The sequence below is a fragment of the Canis aureus genome, chromosome 10 (genome assembly GCF_053574225.1).
Source record: "Canis aureus isolate CA01 chromosome 10, VMU_Caureus_v.1.0, whole genome shotgun sequence".
Taxonomy (NCBI): domain Eukaryota; kingdom Metazoa; phylum Chordata; class Mammalia; order Carnivora; family Canidae; genus Canis; species Canis aureus.
Genome location: NC_135620.1, coordinates 40,226,049 through 40,238,286, shown reverse-complemented (window position 1 = coordinate 40,238,286; position 12,238 = coordinate 40,226,049). Strand labels below are relative to the sequence as shown.

Sequence of the window (12,238 nt, the reverse complement as noted above, 5' to 3'; positions counted from 1 at the left end):
ACTTTGTTACAGATAATAGTTATATTGAAATGCATGATTTTTTTTTTCTTAGTCTGGTTCTCCTTCCAAATGCCTTTCACATTTTATAGCTCAGGGGTTTTTAACTCCTTTCTATCCTGCTGTCTCTCGTGTAGGGTCTCCTTCACTTCACTTCACTTCGACATCCTGACCTGAGAGTTGGCATCAGACCTTTCAGTCCACTCTGTTGCCTGGTACCCTTTCTCATCACCAGTCCTCTGGGAACCTTTCCTCTTACTTGTTATTTTTCCAAAACATCACTGGCAAAAGCTGTACTTCTTTGCAATTTGGTCATCTAGTCTTCCAAAGATAAAGGAAGTACATTTGTAAATGTTTGAATTTCAGGTAAGGGGAGTTTATTATAGCTGGTAGTAGTGGTGGCAGAGGGCCTGCTGTTTTTGATTTGTATGTAAGAAATTCATAGAACTTTTAGGTCTTCAAGAGACCTGGTGTGTATCTACTTAAAACCCCTCTGTTTATAATAAGGACATGGATTTATAGTTCTAAATCTGCTTCTAAATTTTGTAATGAGGCAAATACTTTCCTTAGAATCTTACTTGCCCCTTTATTACAATAAGCTTCCTTTTTTGTAATAGTAAAAAATAAATGTTTCTCTTTCATCCAAATCATTACCTGGTTTTAGTTAGTGCAATCTAATAAAATAAATTATTACACTTTGCGTAATACGCTGACTACACTGGGAAATGTGGTGCAATATCTGATCAGAGAATACAGAAAATGGAAGATTTGACCAGAGGGTACTGGCAACCTCCAGGCTATGTTCACAGCACAGACATGTTTAGCCTGAAAATAAGCTTTCACAAGTTTGAATTAGTTGGGCTCAGTTAAAAATGGAGGAATTAAAAATGGTGTGTGTGTGTGTGCGTGCGCGTGCATGTGCGCGCGCCCTTTGGTTTGGCTTCTCTGGAAAAATTAGAAAGTCTATATACATTAAATTTGGATTTTTCTATGGCAACAGTTTGATGAAAATGAGCTGTGCCCTTCAGACAGGGTATGGTAGGCAGAATAATACTCTGTCCTTCCCAAGATGTCTACTACCTAACTTTTGGAAAAACTGTCTATGTTATGCTACATGGCAAAAAGGAAACTAAGGCTGCTAATCAGCTGACCTTAAAATAGGGAGATTATTTTAAGTATTTAGGTGGGCCCAGCCTATCATATGAGCTCTTAAAATCAGAAGAGGGAGACATAGGAAGTTTGTCAGACAGAAGCAACATGAGAAGGGCTCAGTCCACCATTTCTAGCTTTAAAGATGGATAAAGAGAGCCAAATGCCAAAGAATACAGTAGCCTCTAGAATCTGGGAATGGCACTCAGTTCATAGTCAGTAACGAAACAGGGACCAGAGTCCTAGGTTATAAGGAAGTAAGTATTGCCAACAACCCAACTGAGAAAAAAAAAAAAAAAAAAAAAAAAAAAAAAAAAAAAAAAAAGCATCCTCCCCTAGAGCTTTCAGAAAGGAATGCAGGCTGTTGACATCTTGATTTTATCCTGTGAGACTATACTAACTCTTGACCTAGAGAACTGTCAGATTATATACTTGTGTTGTTTTAACAAAGTTATAACCACAACAAAAAATTATATAAGTGACTAATGAGCACAAAAAAGATACTTGACATCATTAATCATTAGGGAAATATAAATTAAAATCACTGTGAAATATTACTTCTCATTTGTGAGCCTGGTTATAATAGTAATAAAAAAAGGATGATAAGCATTGTTGAGGATGTGGAGAAACTGGAACCCTCATACATTGCTAGTGGAAATGTACCATGGTGAAGCTACTTTGGAACACAGTTGGTAATTTCCCAAAAAGTTAAATCCAAATGTGGCCCGTGAGCCAGCAATTCCACTTCCAGGTGGAAGAGGAGGGTATATGGCAGTGGAGGTGGAAGAGAAGGAAAGTATATGTCCATACAAAAACTTGCACATGAATGTTCACTGCAACATTATTCACAATAGCCAAAAAGTAAAAACAATCCAAATATCCATCAAATGATGAATGACTAAAATGTGGTATATTCATACAACAGAATATTATTCCACCATAAAAAATTTAGCATATATGCTACATCATGGATGATGCTGAAAAACTATGCTAAATGAAAGTTGGTAACAAATGACTAGTGTTGTATGATTCCATTGATGTGAAACATCCAGAACAGGCAGATCAATGGACACATAGTGTATCAGTGGTTGCCTAGAGCAGGGGGAAATGGGAGGATTGGGGACTGATGGCTAAGAGGCTTGGGGTTTATTTTTGGGATAATGAAAATGCTCTAAAAAGAGCATGGTGTTGGATGTACTGGAAGCCATTGAATTGTATACTGTAAACAGCTGACCTGTGTAATATGTGAATTATATCTCAATAAATCTTTTTATTGATTCTTTTTTTATTGATTGATTGATTGATTTTAGAGAGCAGGAGGGGCAGAGGGAGAGGAAGAGAGAATCTCAAGCAGACTCCATGTTTAGCATGGAGCCAGATGTGGGGCTCAATCTCAGGACCCTGAGACCACCATCTGAGCCAAAACCATTGTGACTACTAATTATCTGGCACAAAAAAATGAGAGGGAATTGAAATTTCTTTGGCCTTGCTATCCTTCAGTTGGTGTGACTTTAGCGTAAATATTTCAGGGTCTTTTGAAAATGGTCATGGCTTAGACTCCTCTTTGGAACATTCCCAGGCTGTATGGCTTCCCTCCCCTCTCTCAATAGTTTTCAATACCATTCTCTAAAGATATCTTTTGCCAATGCCAGCATCCCATGCCACCTCTTCTAATGATTCAGTTGAAGTTGATAATTCCTTGGAAAACTGAGGCAGCAAGTGGTGCTGTCCTCACTTCTTTTACATGTTCCAGTGCAGAATTCTCGACAAAAGGGACCTCATACATAGTACAATCATGTAATGCTGCAGCCTCTCCTAGAAACAACTAACCCAGGATATGCTATATCCCACTATCTCCCCAACCATGCATCCTTCCCTCATTCCTTTGGATAGACATGAGAATCACTTTTTCAGAATCTGAGATGGGCTAGCTTGGATCATTGGTACTTTTTTGTTTCCTTTAGTCTACTGAGGAGCAGAGGAAGTTGGTAGGATTCTCCTGCTATATTCTTATCTATTCTATAAAAGCTAGGGCTCTTTAGTGGGCATGCCTCACATTTGTAGATACTGAACAAAACTTAAGGACATAAAATCCCTTGATGGCAGGCTGGATTAGTCAACGGCCATTACCCTGTTGTTGAGAGCACCATCTGAAATATAGCCAAACTTGTCTACCTTTCCCTTTGATCTAGTGCACTGGAGAAAACCTTCCTTTTTCTGTCTTTGCCACTGGTGACAGGACCCTCTCTGAGTCTAACTGTCTGTGAAGCAAAGTCCACCTCTGGTTAATAGAATTGCTGGGTAAAAATTTCAGAAATGCCAATCTGAAATGACTTATGTTATAAGAACCTTAGAAAACTGCTTGCCTTTTATTACAGCTACTAAATCATGATGGGGAGGGTAAAGAAAGAAGAATTTCAAGGACAACTGCCTTTTATTTTTATTTTCCTTTTATTTTATTTTCTGTGATCTCTTTATTAGACACAGTATGTGTCAGCTATTCAACTCATAAAAAAGCAGAAAAGCATGCCAGGAAAGGAGAAATATTTTCTGTCTCTCTCTTCCTGTGAAAACTTCAGATGAGCTCATCTGTATTCTCTCCTTTCAATGAAAGATATGCTCATCCCTCATCTTCTTCTCATTTTCCAGTGATGATGTCAGGCAGGCCTTACAGTATCTCTTTTGTGATCTTATAAAATCAATGACAACCAAAAACGTTTCCCTTATGGCTATGACCTCATCCATGGTCTACACCTGGATAGGACTCATCTGCATTGGTAAGTAGAGCTAACCTCCATGGATCCAGACTGAAACAATTTACCAGGAAACTACTGCTTTCCTTCAAAACCCTGCCTTTGCCATTCAGATGGGAAGGTTTCTGAGCAACCTGGCTGGGTGTTGAATCTGACTAGTCATGATGGCTCTCCCGTCTTTGTGCCCATCTCTGTGCACACCTGAAACCCTCCTTCACCTAGAATCATCTATACCTGGTTTACAGCAATCAATACTTCAAAATGTTAGGGATGTGACATTTTGGGGACATTCTTATACTCCTTCCTACCCCTTATTGCCATCCCATCCACTGTATGTTACTGTCATCTACATTCTGATCAGTGAAAGAGGTATTTAATTAAATCAGTTCAGGACAGGAAGGAATTTTGAGGGCCTGTGTTTACCTGGGCTGTGAGCTTCCATTCTGAACCAGTGAGGGTGACAAGGAAATGCTGGCCATTTCCAAGCAGAGACACACTAGCAAAATACTTGCAAAGTACTCTCAAATCTCTGAGACTTACAGATAAATCAATATGTAATGGATGAGTGTGGAGGAGAAACAAAAGGATACTAAAGATAATATTTTACAAGCCCAAATATGGAAGACCAAGGAAGGGTTTGGCATGCCTGAAGCTGAATGGTGTTTACATATTTAAAGAAAAATTGTGTACAGAGTAGCGATGGACCTAAAATGAATCTGAGAGGCAGAACTGACAACACAGTCAATCCAGAGGATGGGACAACTCAATGGAAGAGGTCTGGTTGTGGGCCAAGGAGCATACAACAGGGCCATGTGAAATATTCCCTACCACAAGCTGTCCGCCTGGCTCCGAATCCAGGAAGTCTAGCCTTTCACAGATGGTTAATTCAACTTCCCAGGCTGGCATGGAGACATGGAAGGTGAGGCGCTCTACAAAGCGTTTGTGAGCATTCTGGTTTCTGAAAAGGAGTCTCCCCTACTGTAAAAATAACTTGGCTTTTGTTTTGTGCATTATCTTCACAATAATAGTAGCTAACAAATATTGAGTGCACAATTATAAGCATTTTATATGAATGAATGTACTCAAACATCTGAATCAAGTACTACTTCTTTTACCATTTAACAAATGAAGAAGCCAAGTCAGAGAGAGCAAAGAAGTTGCTGGAGATTATACAGTCAGGAAGTGACAGAGCCAGGATTCCAATCCAGACTACAGGCTACTGAGCCCTCAGGCTTAATTGTCTTGCTGTGCCTGCTCTTGTGAATTTTTATGAACAAGTTTCCCCACTTCTGGTCAATCTCAGGCACACTGGAAGACCAAAATTTATACCTTCCTTACAAAATCGTGGAGACACCTGAGTATCTTGAACCTCAAAAAGATTTTTCCCCCTTCTAGTCTAAAATCCATACAGAAGCCAAAGCAAAAACTGCAATGTTTTTGGAAGTACGGAAGCACAGAGATTTACCATGAAGATTAGATTGCAAGTGAGCTGAACTGGTTCCTAAATCCAAACTCGAAAAATTTCAGTGTGAAGACTTCTAATGAAAAATACATGGAAGCCAAGTTGGACTAATGTTTTACACATTTTAGAATTGCTTTCAGGATGTGTTTCATTTTAGAAAAGCTAGAGTAAGAAAACGCAGCGATTATTGAGTGTGAACTACATGCCTGGCATTGGGCTAAGTGCTTTTTTCACACATGCCATCTCATTTAATACACAACAATCCCATAAGATATTATTAATTTCATTTTTATAGATGAGAATGAACACTCAGTGAGGTTATATGGTTTGTTCAAGGGAAGCAGTATAATGGGTAAACAAATTCGGAAATGCTTGACACTCATTTTTCCCTTAAATGTAGTGTATTAAGTGGGTGGTATTTTATACATCACTACACAGGATCTTGAAATATACCTTTGAAGGAAATTATAAGTACCTCCCCATTCTAGGTAGTCCTGTATGCATCTGTTGCCTTCACTAGTCTGTAAGCATCATGGAGCATAAAACTCAGGCCTTAGTTATTGCTAAAGGCCCTTCAGTACTTGGTGGGGGGTGTGTTTAGAATAGGATCTGGGGGCAGCCCCGGTGGCTCAGCGGTTTAGCGCCACCTTTGGCCCAGGGTGGGATCCTGGAGACCCGGGATCGAGTTCCACGTCGGGCTCCCTGCATGGAGCCTGCTTCTCACTCTGCCTGTGTCTCTGCCTCCCCCCATCCCCTCTGTCTCTCATGAATAAATAAATTAAAAAAAGAAGAAGAAGAATAGGATCTGGTATGCCATGAGTATAGATGATAATCCCAGCTAAAGACACAAATGCAATCTTAAGGCAACTCATTAAAATACATTTTGAAGCTTATTTTTTAGTGGGACTATTAGATTCACCAGCAGACCTAAACAAAGCCCAGCACTGAAATTCAAGGACATAGTCCCATAAGCCCTAAGTGTGGTGGTTGTGATCTACTTCATTGGCCAGCCTCTTCCTCCCATTCCCCAGTGTCTGTTTGGCTGCTCTCTCTTTCCTGGCTTTGAACACTTTGGCAGCCTCCAATAGGGCTTCTTCAAAGAGCTGAAGACAAGTCTGATGTTACAATTGCCTTACTTCATTCCAGACAGGTTTCCATTAATCGTATTAAATTCAGGTGAACAAAGGGTATTTAGTCTGTAATGGAGCTGAACCATATCTGGATAAACATAAACAAGAGACTTAATCCTGTAAAAGCCATTATTTGCCAGCAATTGGAAGGATGTCAGCAGTGCCCCTGCTAAGGCAGGTTGAAGTGTGGAAGGCAGAAGAGATTTTAGGAGATTGGTGCTGAGCATCTGGACTCTGTATAAAGAGGGGAATAAAGACCGTAACTGGAATACATTAGGAGTAAAGCAAATGTTCTACTCACTAAAAAGGGGGGGCATTAATAATATCAGTCTTTAATCCACCCCAGGGTAATCTCAGCTTGCCTTATTCACTGCTGACTTTTATCTTCCCTGGAAAGCCTCCTGCTAAAGGTCCCTTTCCAGAGCAGCCTTAGGTCATGGGGGCAGAAATGCTGTTGCTAAACAGATATGCAAGGGAGTAGCATGTGTGACTAGAGAACAGTGTGACAACATAATCCTAGCATGGACCGATGAGGTCAGTGTGGGGTGACGTTGGCTTTTCTAGCATCTACTGAATCATCTGACGGGAGCAGCAATTGAAAAGAATAAATATGAACACATGCAACATACCGCCAGAAAGACTGTATGGCCCAGATCTGAGTAAAAGGATCGTACTTTGAGAGGATCACTGGGGAAGTGGAGGGAACAATGAGCTGGGATTCAGGAGGCCTCAGTCCCCTTATCTCTACAACTAGCTGAGTGGCTACATGACCTCAGGTGAGCTGGCCTCTAAGAAATGAGGGCACTGGTACAGTTGGTACCTAAGGTCTTTTTTTAGTTTCAAAGGCAAGGATTGTGTCCTATGTTAAGAGAGGTTTTATAAAGTACATGATGACAAGACCACAACCTCAGGAGGCCCTGTACTCTGCACAGCAGTTTTCTTAAGTCATCATGTGTAGAATGTTTTCTAACCCTATGGATAAAGGGAAAGTATTGGCAGGTGCAGTAGAACAAGAGGTTGAAATAAAACAGAATTGGACAGAACACTCCTGCTCCAAATCCTGACCACAGAATTCTAACTACCTGTGAGCCTTAAAGTCTTCTTTGCAACAGGTGTAACACAGAAATGACAGGATCTCAAAAGAGCATTCAATGATCTCAGGTCATGACTCGTGTTCCTTAACATGGAACTTGTACACAACTCCTTTGTTCATGTTGTTCTTCCTGGAATATTTCCCCCATCTCTGCTTATCAAAATCCTCTCATTCTGACTCTAATATATCCCAGATGGAATGAATGTTCTTGCACATTCAGGTTATCATTTATAGTACTTCATTCTCCCTCCTAATATACCTCATCTCCATTTAATTTTAACTATAGGTTATAATCTCTCTGAAGGCAGGGTATGAATCTCATCTATCTATGTGTTCCGGGGCCTGCTGGGCATGTGGTAGGCACACTCTCAATAATGGTTTCATTCTGAATCGAACTACACAAGATTTTCAAGTTACCTGCTAATGTGACGGCAATGGAGACAGAGTCATATCCCAAGGCATTTGTGGCATTACAAGTGTAGAAACCCACATCAGCTTCCACTGGTGCCAGGATCTGTAAGGAATCATCTGGCTGTAGAAGAATCCTGGAGCAACAGAAAAGAAATGGAGACCTGATCAGGTCATTTGACTCCTTTTTGGCATTCAATACTGGTAAGGCGGTAGGCCTTTAAAGCAGGCTCTGTGCCCAGCATGGGGCTTGAACTCATGACCCTTAGATCAAGACCTGAGCTGAGATCAAGAGTCGGACACTTAACGGAGCCACTCAGGTGCTCCTGGAACCCTGTTCTAAAACGGAGACAAACCAGCCACAGTGACACTCAGGAACCCGGGCTTTCTTGCCACTTTGATTGATGTAATTCTGACAGCAACCCCAAATGAGGCTTTTGATTACCTATGCAGCTTGTTGATTATTTTGATCTAAAAATACCAGTTGGAGTCGACAGCATATGTTTGCTGACTATATATAACACCCACATCATGGCTGAGAGGGCACGTTACAATGAATGGTGCAGATGGATTTGGGAAAGGCTTATTAAGGAAAAGGAAAAATCATAAAGGAGGAGTACAGCTTGGTTGGATGGTGGAAAGTAGGCAGGGCTTCCAGACATGGAGTAAGGCATCTGGAGTAAAGGCTTGGAGGTGTGTAAGAGGAAGCCAAGAGTCAAATATTGGTGAGAGGATCCTGGTGTATATATTTGAAGGAAATTGTATGTCTAACTACCTCTCAATTCTCAGTAGTCATATATACATCTATTACCTTCATTAGTCTGTAAACATTATAGGGTATAAAACCCAGATCTTATTGTTTCCCATAATACTTAATAAAGGACCCTTTGTAGAGAAGGTGCCCGATAAAATGAGGGCAAAGCCTGCCCTTCAGGGCAATGGTAGAGAATTCCAGAATAATCACCATCGAGTTCAGACACTTTGCTTTTCCTGAAAAGAATTATAAGAATTACATTGTGAGTAATTCTCATCCTAGCAAGAGCTTCAAAACCTGCTCCAATCTTAGTCTGTTTGTTCTTCTTTGCATGTATGCCATTTCTAAGAACCATCTGCTACATCATGGCAGTTAAGCAGATTAGTGACTAATGATGACTTGAAGCAGATGTTTCAGCGATTTGGTAAGGTTGATGACAACTGGATCGTGTAGGTGGAGGATGACAACTGGATCGTGTAGGTGGAGGTGGGAATCCAGAAGGGCAGGGAGGCGGACATGACAGGAAGCTCAGAGATCTAGCGCCCGGACCTGTCAAGGGCCAGCATACGTCAGCAAACCATTCAGTGGCACAGCAATGCCTTACAGGTGGTTTATGGGCTTCTAGAGTCAGTCATTTCCATCTTTGTGATAATTTTCACCTCCCTGGTTTCAAAAGGCCCAAAGATCTGTTCACCTTATATCATGTTAACATCTACCTGCAGGAAGTAAGCTTTAAACAAGGGTCATTTTTTAGGAAAGGTTGGGAGGGAAAGCATGAAAATGTTAGAAGAACTCACGAGACTTGGTGGTAAAATTAAGACTAGGAGTCGGAGCTCCTGCCCCAGCAACATGTTCTTCCCCACTATACAATTCTTTTCTTTCTTCACTATCTCTCCTGTTGGGTCCTCTCCAGACTCTATGGGTATGAGCACTTCGGCAATGCCTCTTGTCAGCTCTTAGTTATTCTCAGGTGGGCAACCAGTCTGGCAATGGACCATGCTTCTCAACTCCATTTTTGGCCTTGGGCCAATTGCATTGCTTATTCTTACCTCTTGTCAGAGGAAAGGCAGGAAAGAGGCAAAGCAAGGCTTATGTGTATCAGTCCTCAATCTACTTCAGTCCTGGTAAAAATGGGGAAGGAAATAGAAAACCTCAGCTAAAGGGAAGTTTCTGGATGGTCTGTGTTTGATTCGGTGCCATTCCACACCATCGCCACAACTGTTGAGGACAGTCACCACAAAAGTGACACTGGACTTTAGCTGGGGTTTTGTGAGGGGTGGGAGGGAGGCCACGAGAGACTGGGGTAGAACACATCCACTCTTTCACTCACACATTCATTAAATGTGAAGTGATTTTTCTCAGACGAGTACATGTTAGTCTGTTTCAAAGAAGCTAATAAGAGAAAGATGACTGTAACACTTCTTATCTTTGATAAACCACATAATATGTAATAACATCACTATCTTAAAAGAGAATCTTAACAGATACAACATATTATGGTCGCTAAATTTCCTCAGGTATTTAGGCTGTTTCAGATTTAAAAAATTAAAAATTTACTTTATGATTTAAATCATTATGATGTCTCAGGAACATGTATGCCTCCATAATGATTTCCAAACAGCAATAATAAAAGCAGGCTTAATAAAATTTCAATAGAACTGACTACTCATAATGATTGAGTTTAGTCCATTGTTATTGTTTTACTGCTCTCAAAAGTCAAGGATTAGAATTTGCTAAATTCCCAAGTCCATTGGGATAGCTGCATCCCTAAAACCATTATCCCCTCTTTCTTCCCTTCAAAAAGGTTTCTTGAATTGAACACTCAGAGCAGGAGGCTAGGACACTGGCCTTCTGAACCTTATTTTGGCCCTGCTATTGTTTAAATAGTCACCACAGGCAAATCCCTTCACCTTCCTACATTTCAGCTTATCAACTTCTAAAATCCAGCTGAAGTAGGTTTTCCCACTCAGCAGCGGAAGCTGTAAAACTAAGGTATATAAGGAAGTTTCAGACCATCTTTTGGCCTTTCCAATGATGCTTTTGTTGGTAATGTTGGACACTCTGAATGAAGAATTAAATGAGAGGAAGGACAGGAGTGGTAAAGATTGTCAGAAAGGGAGGAAAGGGCACATGCTATTAACCAATTCTCTGTAGCCCCCAGACAATTTATTAGATCTTCATATTCAGATCATTTTTTCCTTATAAAGCTATTCTATCTGCCTGATCTCATGCAGGAGGTACAAAACCCACTGCCAAGCCTGAACCACCCATTTTTAAAGGTGGGTGTACGGGTTAGTAGTTCCTCCAGGCACAGGTACTACTGAGTGAGCCATAATGCTTTCTGAGCAGGTCTGAAGCTTGGAAAATATTCCCACAGAGGTGATGAAGAGGAGGAGAGCCTTCACACCAGGCTAAAAGCCAAACAGGTCTGTATTAGGATGGGAATAGTGGGAGTGGAAAGGAATGAACCTAGACCTTGAGATTTACCATTTGCATGCTTTTTTATTCCATAAAATGTATATACAAAGACAAAGAAGATTAAGTCTTTGCCTTCATAAAAACAGTCTTAAATATTAATTTAAGACAAAACCTACAGGGGACAGAATCTGAACTTATTACATATACTTACAAATTATTTACACTCATAAAACTGAACTCTTTAGCTCAAAGGAGCTACAGAGTTATTTGTTTGCAGAGTTGAATTTGAAATAGAGATTCTTGGTCTAGCACTCTTTTCTTCTTCTTCTTTTTTTTTTTTTAAATTCAATTTATCAGGTCTTTGGTATGTCCTAAACTTTGGTAGATGGGGGTTTGGAGGCTGCCACCAGGGGGAGCAGCAGTTTTGGAGTGGGTTCCCATAAAGGGCTCTCTAGGAAATACAACAAGGCAAAGGAAAGGGCTTTGCTGTGAAGCCTGAGATCGGTTTTCATCTACTCTATCTAGCCTGGCATCCAGGGAGAGAGATTCCTGGAAAAAAATTTTTTCTTTGTATTTCAGGCGTCTGCTCTATTAATTTAACTTAATTGGTTAGTAGCTGATTTCTGTCAGCTTGAATTTCGTCTTCGGATTTGACAGGCCTGTTTTAGAATGCGCAGACACAGAAACATAGAGCTGCTTTCCAAGCAAAACCAGAAAGATCTCTCTGGGGTTGTTTTGGAATTTAAGGAATCAGAGAATGAGGGGACATGGAATGGGGCATAATTAAGGCCTACACAGAAAATGGTCCTGTGGTCACATTAGGTATATTAATACGAGCTGCTTTTCTCCCATACCCATGCCCCACTTCCCTTTTGGTTTACTGAGCTAAAACTTACTGCTTTATTTCTTTGATCATATAGTTAGCAGGAAAATAAAGGAGTTTTGCTTTTCTGATGGCCTTTACTTGTGAGCTGCTTTGTGACAGCCTGTCTTCCCGAGCATTCTAGCTGCTAAGAGAGTAAAAACAATTGTTTTGTTACATAAGTACGGCCCTTGTCCACCTTGTGAGTAGGA

At 40.6% G+C, this 12,238-nt stretch overlaps 1 protein-coding gene across 4 annotated transcripts in view; it reads right to left on the bottom strand.

Moving 5' to 3' along the window:
• ADAMTSL1 (ADAMTS like 1) overlaps positions 1-12,238 on the bottom strand; it is an 873,417-nt gene that overhangs the window by 97,390 nt on the left and 763,789 nt on the right. For all 4 annotated transcript variants that reach the window (XM_077912089.1, XM_077912090.1, XM_077912093.1 and 1 more), the window contains one exon: positions 8,002-8,129. In XM_077912089.1, coding sequence (XP_077768215.1) covers positions 8,002-8,129 — 128 coding nt within the window. The remainder of the gene's footprint in view (positions 1-8,001; positions 8,130-12,238) is intronic.